General features: G+C 34.8%; 1 protein-coding gene across 1 annotated transcript; it reads right to left on the bottom strand.

The window, feature by feature from the left end:
* Positions 1–747: 747 nt before the first annotated feature.
* LOC113376395 (rho GTPase-activating protein 100F-like) lies at positions 748–12374 on the bottom strand. Its single transcript, XM_026616299.1, is given in 12 exon segments — positions 748–846; positions 4637–4927; positions 5011–5090; positions 5161–5587; positions 5590–6015; positions 6183–6349; positions 6352–6410; positions 6483–6555; positions 6558–6677; positions 6772–8053; positions 8134–8397; positions 12291–12374. Coding segments are annotated over 12 exon segments (3372 nt in total).
* Positions 12375–12419: the final 45 nt, after the last annotated feature.

Here is a 12419-nt window from a genome sequence, read left to right as displayed (position 1 = left end):
AAAATTTTAATCTTTTTAAAAAAATATATTTTGTGGTACGGAAAGTTTCAGCAATTTGCCTTAAGGCACGATGCCATGCGCCCCACTAGTTCTGTTTTGCTCTGCAACAAAAATCTTTTTACTATTTGTTGATTATTTTCGAGCGCAAGTCGAGCTTTCCACGTCGTGGACCTCAAAGACTTGTATGTACTCATTTGTCACTTTCGAATGACAATCTTATTGTTTTTCGGTTGAAAAATATTTTATAATTTTGTTTCTAGCGAAAAATGAATAAATAGTCGAAAAAAATATTAGGGGAGAGCGGGGTTAGAAAATTCGCGGGTAAAAAGATCTACTTCGATTATCTCAAAAACAAGTAAAATTAGGAATTTTTTAACAACAATATTTGAAAGTAAATGGATTGCTCAGTTAGATTAAATCCTTTTTCTTGAAATTTGCGTCGAATGATTTTATGTATAATATCTGTAATTCTTAAATGTGACATTTCATTTTTTCGAAAATCCGTGCGATTTGTAAAAGAATGACCCATATATTAAAATATTTAGTATTAATTAACAGGATGTAGATTAGCGGCAGTTACAATTCGAAAAATTTTGAATAATAATTTGATGTCTTTAATAATGAGTAAATGGCGTTTATGGCGGATTGAACCAAATGACTCATTCCGATTTCTCTTTCTCACAAATTATACCAGTCGGCAAATCAAACAATACATATAATATTATTATAACAATATAGTAATCGTATTTACCGGCCAGTGGCGGAGCACGTCTGGCCGCTTGCGACACATTGACTCTGCCTCCACGCTGCGCGGCTTGCTCTGCGCGCCGACCTGTCTACATCCACCTAGCATTAGACCATATACAGGGCTCACACAGCACTATACACACGAATACTACATACTTCAAGAAAATATTACATTGAATCATGCATTAACAGAATAACTGATAATTTTATATAAGCGAACATAAATGAGCTTTTGTTAGACACTGTAATATAGCAATTAAATTCATAAACAAAAAACAAATTTCACACAGTGATGAACAACCAGCAATTTGAATTTTTCTGTTATCTAATCGAAATAACTATAAGATTTTTTAGGCATTTGTTTTTAAACAGATAACATTGAAAGCGTGACACATGACCATGCAGAAGATATATTATACGTGGTCTGTTCAAAAAGTACCCGGAATTACTAATAATTAAATTTCGCGGGTCTGGAGTGTCTGATTGTCAAAATTTTTTTTTTATTGTGTTGGTATACATGCCCCTAAAGTATGATGAAATTTTCAGCTATATTCACTGTTTACTTTGTCTGTGGTAGTCGCTAAGGTTCGACGTGTTTTTCTGAGGTCGGCGATTTTTACAATGGAAGAATTGAAAAGTCAAAGAATTTGTATTAAATTTTGCGTAAAAAATGAAATAAAGTGTTGCAAAGTGCAAAAATTCACCAGATATGGCTCCGTGTGACTTTTTCCTATTCCCAAAGTTGAAGAGACCCATGAAAGGACGGCGGTTTTCCTCGATTGAAGAAAATCGCTGAGAGTGCTCAAGGACATATCAAAAAGTGAATATCAAGGGTGCTTCGAAAATTGGAAAAAACGCTGGCATAAGTGTATTATATCTGGGGGGACTACTTTGAAGGGGACCACATTAATGTAGACGAATAAATAAATATTTTTTTGAAAAAACGAAAATTCCGGGTACTTTTTGAACAGACCACGTATATAGGATCACTTAACGTCAAGTCGAAACGGTGTTATTATTTTTTACCTATGTTATTCACGATTATGGTTGCAAAGTTTAACCCTCCGTCGGTCGGATATTTATTCACCTTCGAACTGTCGAAGTCTGGCTGGACCCCATTCATTTTACATGCATTTATATGGGATAAATGAGTTTTTGGTGTCTTATATATTAGCGATTATTAGTAGTAAATATTTATAGTTTGGATTTTTTCTTTTCCTTACCATCTTTTGCATGTGTTGAGCTTGCTTATAATAAAAAAAATTATATATTATATTATATTATATAAAAAAAAAATCAAAGAATATAAAAAATCGTTGCTTTTTTATTATTTTTATTTTTTTATTTTATATCAATGAAAAACAATATTTATTCTTTTTCGGTTCCTTCGAAATGAATGTGAAATTCAAATGAAAACGAAATGAGGCGCGTCGCCTTTGAAATGAGCTGTAAAATTCAAGTTGGAAATATAATTTCACTACAGGTTTGCAAAAAAAAATTTCGAACGCAGTACGGGTAGAAAAATTATTGAAAATGTGCGCATTACTCATCCGATTTTCAATGTTTGCGATGACCAATAAGTTTGGTAGGTTTTCAAGAAACTCTCGTCGTGAAAATACTAACATTCATGTTACAACACATAGCAAAGAATATATAAAACGCAGTTTGAATAGAAAATACGAGAAAAAAGACAAAATACTGGTTTACATATATCAAAAAGCATATATTTCATACAAAATGTATGGGTGGTCTAGTCAGACCACTCCGACCGTTCGAAGTATAAAAAAGTTAATATCCTTATAATTATCTTTTCTGTACATTTTTTCGTCCTGATTTTTTCATTGATCGACAGCTAATGAAATTTTAGGAAAAGTCAAGAAATTTCAAGTCGATAGGATTACTAGAAGTATATATTTTAATTGAAGTCGAAAAAAGTCTGGCCAGACCACGCCGACCGACGGAGAGTTGAATAAACAAAATTAATAAAAGTTAACAATAATAACCGCAAAATGTTCATAATTTTAGCAAAGCTCTAGGTTGCACTTCACAGCTCATAATTTACAAACAACGTATAATAATTTTTTTCAGGACAGTTAAGGTCAATGCTATCACCCCGTTTCGGCTTTACGTTGAGTTCCGGGACACCCTGTTTGTGTATATATGAACGTAGCCAGGATTTTATTAGTAGGGACATCAAAAAATATATCCTAATAAAATGACATCACTCTGCATCTGTTTATAAGACGAATTTACATTCTGTTTACTAATATTTAAATACTTTCTTTTCATTTATGTAATGCTCTTCAAATATTGTTTTCATTTTTTATAAAAAGAAAATCGCGAATGTAACTAAAATTTTCCTTTGAAAGCGAATGAAACAAAATTTTCAAAGATCAAAACACTAATTATCATGGTTCAGTTCATGTTCTTCTAGAAAACTTGTTGCTTTCTAAAAAACCATTTAGAAAAATAAAATATATTAATTTTTGGTGAAATAATAGTACGGCAACGAATGATAGCGTATTTGGTGTTTAGGATAAATAATGTAATATATATGCAATAAAGAAGAATATCAGTGTTTAATCTTTTATACGAATTTTTTGTTGCAATTTTTATTAAATTAAATTCAAATTTTAAGTATAAAGTAAAACATTCAACAAAAATTCTATAAATATATAAAATATTAAAATCACACTGGCCACGCCCATGTATATAAACTTATCGTGCATTACATCAAAATAATATAATAAGGTTGTCGTATAACTTTTGCCCTTTTGTTTGTATAATAATCATTCTTAAGTTTTAAATGAAAAGTTTCTCTAACAATTAGATTTACTCAATCCATTATTATCTTCGACGCGTTTTAAATAGCAATTTTTTATATATGTCTGTTTAACAGCAACCAGAACTTAACAAGTTCTGTGAGTTGTCCTATGGCAGCTCAAAGGGTTGACCCATATCTTTTAATGAAATCGTAATAATAAATGTCTCACATAGATATAGGACAACCGTTTGGGTTGCGACCTTCACATCAGCTTATAGAACCCTTAAGCTCTGATCGCTGTTCAAAAAAGAATCTATAATCTTCTATGACTAATATCCTGATAAAATGCATATTTCAAATACGATTTGTTTAAAATTTTTGCTATGCATATTTTTGTTATGTATAATTGTTTTTATAAACATTGATAAATCGTATTTGCAATGTTTTTATTCCATAAATTATATGTTTATAGCAATGGAGAAAATAGTTATATTCTGAGTAACGATAAACAAAATATATTTTTAATCAATGTATGTTTTCTTAAACCTCAGCCGGAATGTAATTATAATTGTGACAAAAATTATACAACAGCTTTATTAGTTTTATCGGTTATGACGCATGAATATTATCAATGTTGAAATATATAGTTGAAAAACAATGAATATTATTATTATTAATTATAATAATAATAATGATTGTATGTTTATTAGGGCATAGTAAAACTAAAATAATTAAAAATTACAACTTTGTTGATCCTTTGATTCGACCATTACCATAATAGTATAGTGTACATATGTACTAATAAATGAAAGTTTATTTTTGTTAGTACTCGCATGTGTGTATTCAGAATACATTGTTTTTAATTTTTAGTTTATTCCATTGAATGACGATCTCCTATAAATTTTTAATTACTTTAGTTTCCGCACTTGTTGCAATGCCCGAATCAATGGATATACATAGACATATGTAGATATATATGTCAGTGTGTGTGACATTGAAGCACTGAAATCTAAACACACATGTTTATTGTCCTAATTTCAGATTAGTTATGCATATAAATATACATATGCTTAAAGGAAACAGTGAATCGATATACTTAAGAGATAAGTTGAATTGAGTTTCAACAAAATTAATGTTGGCAGATTCCAGAGACGGCACAGTACCTGAGACGACAGCAGTGATGCCCTGCGTTACGGAAGCTGTAGGGCGTTCTGGTTGCGGCCAAATCTGCAACAGATACTTCAATAGAGCAATGGGCTGTGCATGATCTAAATCTGGAGTCTGCTGCCCCTCGGATGTAGCGTGTAGCATTAGAGGCGGAGCTAAAGCAGTGGCCAGAGCTTGAGCCGACATCTTATTGCGCTCAGAAGCCGATGCGACCAGCGAGAGATGATTTAATAAAAAGATCAATGTAGCCTGCATATGAAAACATTTTTCGTTGACAACTTTTAACAAAATTCACTTAATAAATAGCAATCATTATACGAATTTCAACTCACTCTATTAGCCCGTGGAAGGCAATCTAAAATGCTCAGCATTAGTTTTGCGTTTCCTTCGGGATCATCGGGTAGACACACACCTAATAGAAACACATTTGTTTTGAATAAGTTTGAATATTTATAACATACTCTATTCAAATCATTGCTCACCAAGTGCATCTACAGTCATCTGATAAAGGCATCGCGTGAACAGTGGTTCTGGTAATTCTCTAAGATAATCTTTCAGCACACCAGTGATGACATTGATATCAGGAACGTGATCAGGGCTCAACTCTACGGCGCGACTATTACGCTCAAAAGCCTCGCGCAAAAGGCGTTTTTTAGTCGCAGAACCGCATAATCTGTATAAGCCGATAATGTCTAGTCCTCGCCTTTCAACTTCTTCTACACATCGTCTAACTATTGTAGGAACAGCTGGAGCTCCCGGGGGAAGAGCTTTAGCTTCGCGACTTACAGTACCTTCCAAATCTGCACCAAACAATGGAGGACAAGGACCGCCTCGCGGCGTCGCTGGTCCTCGTCTTCGGTACAACTGTGCTGGGTCCGTATGCTTCAGTCGCAAGTACAATGTACCGCGCGAGGGTCTACTTTGAGCGCCAATCTATGCAAAGAACTTTGCCTCAGCAACCCAGATAAAGACACAGCGCCACGATAGCAAAGCTTGTGTCTATGCTGCGGATCCCATGAATACACCAATAGATCTAACTGGCGGCGATTTGATACTAAATCGAGTTCAAAAGATTCATCCCAATCAAATTGTAGGTCACCGGCTCGTACTACCGTACGCGCTTTATGAACGCGATCGCACTCTAGAACACAATACAAATCACGAATGGCTCCAGCAGGCGCTCCAGGTTCTGGTGCGGCGCGTAGGCCTCTACCAGCCAATAAATGAATCCAGAGCATTCCAGACACTGGAGGACCTTCATTGCACGGCTTGTCTAGTTTGTATTTTAAAATTCGGGCAGGATTTATGTCACCTACAATAAACAAACGCTCGTATAACTTTTCAGAATTTAAGTTAATATGTATATATAGACATATATGTAAGAATGTGTATATGTATGTTAGTGTGCTTATGTGCGTATTGTCACAGCAATGTGAGTGTTATGTTAATTTATCTATGCATAGTGCATTTTTCGGTAAAAGTCTAAATAATAAATGATTAGTACTTGTCGATTTGAACGTGTGAAAGAGTAGACTCGTGTCGGTGCGGGACTTGCTGTGCCATGGGTCAAAGCACCACCGAGTTCAAGTAACTGTCTCATGCGACGAACACTTTGCGTCCGCGTTCCAAAATGCTGTGTTGAAAGCGAACGAACTGGTGTCGCAGAAGTAGACGGCTTATGGAATGTCGATCTAATGTACCCCCCAAAATGCCAGTAGCACCACCATACATACTATTTTCAGCCTAAAAGTGTAAACATTTTATAAAAACAAGATGTACTTACTGCATAAGATAATAATGAGACATTGTTTACATTTTAAGAGCATCATGAATATTTTCAGCACTACATGAAAATCTATGTGCACGCTGTTGATTCAGACTTCTCTAGATGCACGCATTTGTTCACAAATAGCTGAGCTGGAAGGCGCTCTTCGCAACCAAGCTCGATATTCGTCAGATGTAAAAATTGATGGTGAAGCAGGTAGCCGGCCAGTTATTACTATTAAAATAAAAAATAATAAAGTAATGTAAATAAAACTAATCTACCTAAATTAGATAAAAAATGTCTTATATATGATAATCTTATAGTTTACCTCGGTCTCTGCGTCCATGTTCAGGTGCCGAAAGAGCGCCATCACCCTCATGCGCAAGCCGTTCTTCAAGTCTCGTTCTTAGTCCTGCCGTACGCACACCCGCGCCGCGGGTATCGCGCGGCAACGAGTTGAACTTAGAGGGTATATCAGGAGCTGGTCGCGTTAGTTGGTTGCGATAATAATAATATTCAGGACGTGGACCGCATGATGCTTCTGTATCCGATGAATAATCTAATGTTCTCGAACGTCTAGTCAACGTACTGGCCGACGGCGGTGTCGCGTATTTGCTGCGCGGCGAAGGATCGTATCGCTGCTGAGCATAGCGACTGGACAATGTACCACCACTTTTCAAACTTGAACGTAATAAAGAATGTCGTCCCAAAGAAGAAAAATCTGAGTATTCTACGCGGGGCAAATGCTGATCAGATCCGGAACGAGGGAATCTTGTGTGCGAACTAGAATCATGATCTGGGCCTGATGATAATCGACGCCCAGGATAAAAGGAATGCACTTTTTCCGCAAGACTTTCTAACGTTCCAGCGTCGGCCGCATTCTGATAGTAAGTGCCAAAGTGTTGTGCAGTTTTGGGTTGCTCCGTAATTACAGGTGGTGGTGGAGGTGGAGGTTTGTAGCCCCAAGTATGAGGTGCTTCGGGCCGAGAAAAGAAGCGATCCCCATGCTGTTCAGTCGGTGGGCTATATCCGGCCAACCCTAGGCCCAGACGTGAGCGCGACTCAGTCATTTCACGGCCGTCTCCAGTCCTCCGTTCGCGAGAAGAACGTGGACGACGGTCTTCATCAGTTTCATCTTCTCGTAATTCTCTCTTAATGACGACTACAGGAGGTGGTTTTTGTTCTGGTCGTGATGGAGGTGGTGGTCCTGGAGAACCCGCGCCACGACCACCGCGGCGCTGTCTGGTGGCCAGTACCAATCGACGCGGAATGGACATTATGATAACGACATCGTCTAACGACATGCGAGTAACATCCACGAGGTTTACCGCCAATATTTCATCACTTACTCGCAAACAACCACTATTATATACTGCCGATTCCAGGGCGATACGCGAAATAAAAACACCGTCAGAACGATCAGCACCGTTTCCTTCCCGAATGTAAAGCCCAAGCGTCTGTCCTGGACGTTTGATGATTTCTATTAGCTGCACGACGTGGCAAGCGTCCCCACGGCTTAGAAACTTTTGGGCGGCATCACAAGCTGCTCGGCTACCCATTAAGCGAGGTTCTAGCACACGCACAATCATTTCGCCACGTCGTTCTACCGCCTGTTATAGATCATAAAATTACCAATACTATAAATATTAAATATATCATTTAAATTTTGAAATTATTAGCAAATCATTACTTCAAGGGCTGCAGCCGTGCTGGGATCGTGATCGTTTTCTACTTGTTCAATTTGCCGAAAGATTTCCGAACTGATACCAGATACTTTCCGAAAGTCGCCCTGAAGCAGCATCGGTTCTTTGCAGCGATTATTGACGACCGCGACCGCGCCTGCATTACTTTGCATTGCTCCTGACATGTTGCCAGCAATTACGGCGCCTGTGTTGCTGCCCGCCGGCGCCCGCCCCGGAGATGCCGTGAGATCGGGCACGGAACGACCATTCTCCTGAAAGATACAATATATTCACAATATTGGGTTTTTTGGAAATATTGCATATGCTTCGACAAGCCTTCGTCCACACATATATCCAATTAACAACATATTTGATATAAAGCGTTTTTTTTCAAAATATTCACTAGGTGCCAAAAATGTGCTTCATACATTTTAAATGAATAACAATAAAATATCACAATAAAATATTTTTTGAAATTCATATAATAGTCTGCATTATACGTCCTCCTTTAAAATGAATTTTGTACTTCTCTGTGTATGTCTCTATGTAAAATGTATCTCATTAGTCTCTACCAAGTTTTTTTTCTGTAATATGGAAAGAAAAACAAAAACGTATAAATCTTTTGATATCAAATATAAAATATTTCAAAACCTATTAAAAATAAATGTAAGTATATTTTCCGAAACAGACGTTGAAGCTGGTTAAAGTGTGTCTAATCGCCAAACATAAAAGTTTTAGATAAACACATATAATTCGATTTATTATATTATAATATTATTGTGAACTGGAATATATATGCTTCAATTAATTACAGGTAAATTTAGTATCAGCAACTCATCTTAGAAAATAACAAAAAAAATTAGAGTATAAAAACGAATTTCTATAATCATCATGCGGTTGTTCGGTTTACTTCAGAAAATAAGAAGTGAATCTTAGTTCGAAATAATACTCTAAATTATCTATTAAAAGAAGCACTAAATAAATTTAATATGTATATATCACAATTCACAATGTTTTTATAAAATACTAATAGATAATTTGGTTGTATTTGGTGTAACAAGTTAAAAAATAACTTTTTGAATAAATTCAAATTCTTTCGTATCAGAGAGAAAATTGAATCTGCTCTGTAGTGCAATATATACATATATACAGGGCCGGATTTAGAAATTTGACGCCCCGGGGCACTGACAAAATGCCGCCCCATCCCTGAAATTTTACGAACTTTTCGAACTTTTTTTTAAAGTAATCGCGCTGCTTCAGCTGCGTAGGGACAAAATATGAAGCGCGTAGCGCCGCGCGCAGTCTAACGGATGAAACAATGTTTCAGAACGCATATGAATGTAAACAAAATTTATACTTATTATTATAATATCTTTAAAATATTGATATTTAATGTGCATATGTTTTATGATCGCTTTGTCCGTCAATTGTTTTCTTTTTTAATTTTTTATTGGATCATCGAAACCTCTAAAAATGCCTCCCACAAATTTAAGCAGTTATTTATTCTGTAAATTTTTTGAATGATATTGGACGCTTTTTTCTCAAAAACTGAATGATCATTTTGTGGCATTTTGGAATTTTGGCCCGTATCTACAAAACAGTTGGGACCCCCTTGGCCAATAATCAGCACGTCTCCTTATCTACAGGAATTGATCATTCAAATCGGTTGATCTGTGTTCTCGAAATCGACTTGAATAATTAAATAATATTAGATTTGTATTGATGGGGAGGCGTGCTGATTAGCTTTTTGTACAGGCAATACGAAAAATGGTAATTGAGTTTTGATATTTTTTCTCTGAAACAGCTACGCAGCGCGATTTCTCTGGAAAAGTTCATAACTTTCGAAAAATTTCAAAATACAAAAAATGTGTTTTAAAATATTTTTTTCATTTCTCAAAAAAATTTAAAGCATTTTTATAAATGTAATTTTCAGTATGGGATGTTTCAGTAAATGCCATGAGTCATAGTTTAAATTTTCTTTAACATATTTTTTCTTAAACTATCAGCTTGTTCACGGATCTTTATATTACGCAAATTGCCAAATTTGTTGATAACTTATTAACCAATTTGAAAATTTACATTCGGAGAGGGAGGCAATGCAAAATAATAAATTTTAGTTATCGGTTATTTCAACTCAAATTTTGCATTGCAATCGTATTATATTTTGTTAATTATATTTTTTGAAATAAAAAATGTTGTTAGAAAATAGTTGATTATATATTATATAGATTTTTTTCTCACTATCCAAATTTTGCCGCCCCCCGAAATTTTGCCGCCCTGGGCAGTAGCCCCGATTGCCCTACTGTAAATCCAGCACTGCATATATATATATATATAAATATAAATATAATATATCCATAAGTTATAACCGTATCTGCCCTACATGAAGAGGTAACATCCTAAGACTAATAAATATCATAATAAAACATTACAACATGAAGCATACGAATCGCACCTCCTATCGATATAAAATTATAGCTATATTTTTTATCGAAATTTACTTTAATCTTGAACTGACGAGCAATATGATCACACTAATCATATCAAGTCTACAAATTATTCATAAAATGATGACTAAAAAATATTTCAATCGCTAGAATTGATTTAATTAAAATATTTTTTAGCATGCTATAAAAGAAGTATTTATTGTAACTAGCAATTGTGAATTAGAATAGTTAAAAAATAGCAAGCAACTTGATATAAGTAAATATAAAATTGATATATTGAGTTAAGGTTAATAAATGAAAGTATAATAATAATAACGCCAATCGGCTATATAACAAACTATATCGGCTATGTGGTAACATAATATAGTGCAATATGGTTTCTTTTTTTATTGTTTATTTGTTGACATCGTATGCACGTACATTAGTCATACATACATAATATATTATAAGTTATCTTTACAATTTGGGGCTCGCCCATAGGTAAGCGGTTAAGAGCGACCTGAATCAGAGGTCCCGGGTTCGATACCCACTTCGAGCAGCCTGCGTCAGAACAGCAGAGACAACGATTTTTACTTGGAAATATAGATAGTAATATGTTTCCAAGTGTAAATAGCCCTATTAAACAGTCAGCCCTATTAGATTATTTCTAATAACAAAAATCATCAAGTATGGATAGATTAACCATTGGGTTACCATCTAAAAAAATACGAAAGAAGGAGAAGTTTCAGCCCAACAGCTCATAGGACGTAAGGTTCTGATTGCTGTTAAAAAATAAGAAAAAAAAATAAAAAAAATCTTTTCATTTTTTTTTTTATTTCATTGTATATAATCAAATAGCCACCATATATCCTTTTTTTGCCAATAATATTATAAAATTGGCTGGGAGGGAGATTTGTGCAATATAGTTAATTTATATAGTGACATAATATAATATAATGTAACATAATAAAGTGATTCTATGAATGTAATTATCGTTGTATTTTCAAGAAAACTAGCACATTATATAAAGATATATTTCTATATTATCGTGGTAAATTACTTGGCTTCGTGGGAACGTTTACTTTATAGTGATCAAATTAAATTAAATTGCATTTTCTTATTAAAATGCATTATAAATAAGTCGTTATTGTGCATATTAAGAACAACAAAATGTCCAGGTTTTTTATTTATTTATTTATTTATGTATTTATTCATAAGCAAGCCGTAATCGGTAATAATAAATATTTTTTTAGGCTCAACATGAGAATATACAAGATGAGTGCTTTTCTTGTGGCGTCTTCTAAATTTTGTATGGGTGCTACGTTCCGGGTAATGGAATTTTGTTTCAGGAATTTGATAAGCACCTTTCTATAAAGTTAATATACTTTTATATTATATATATATATATATATATATATATAAGTTACCATTTATCATATATAAATAAGTTACCAGAAATGATCATGAGGTTCAAGCGCCGACATGTTTTAAACGCCGTATGAGTTATTTTGATAGTTTTTATTGCGAAAGTACTTAAACAAAAAAGGACCAATGAATTATTAGCTTATAGATTTATCTGCTAATATGTAATGTCCATGTGCGGGTATCGCCCCGAAATGTATATCGTATATCGATCGTGAGTGTAGTCAAAGTATATGGACATTAACAGCGTATCAATGCCCTCTCGGTCGATTTCGATGAAAGTAAATACAAATGTCGCAAATCCATTATTTCCATACCTTTCTGCGACCGCAGCAAAGCATCCTCCGCGCTCGTGACTGTCCCGGGGCTGTCTTGAGTCGAGCCAGTTTCCGCCACTGCATGTGTACACTGTGCAGCTTATTTTAGGCACTCTGCATCCGGCCTCC

This window comes from Ctenocephalides felis, unplaced genomic scaffold (genome assembly GCF_003426905.1).
Source record: "Ctenocephalides felis isolate EL2017-DRISC unplaced genomic scaffold, ASM342690v1 CF-g0.4_SCAFFOLD_01886, whole genome shotgun sequence".
NCBI classification, from domain to species: domain Eukaryota; kingdom Metazoa; phylum Arthropoda; class Insecta; order Siphonaptera; family Pulicidae; genus Ctenocephalides; species Ctenocephalides felis.
This window is presented reverse-complemented; position numbering and strand designations above follow the sequence as displayed.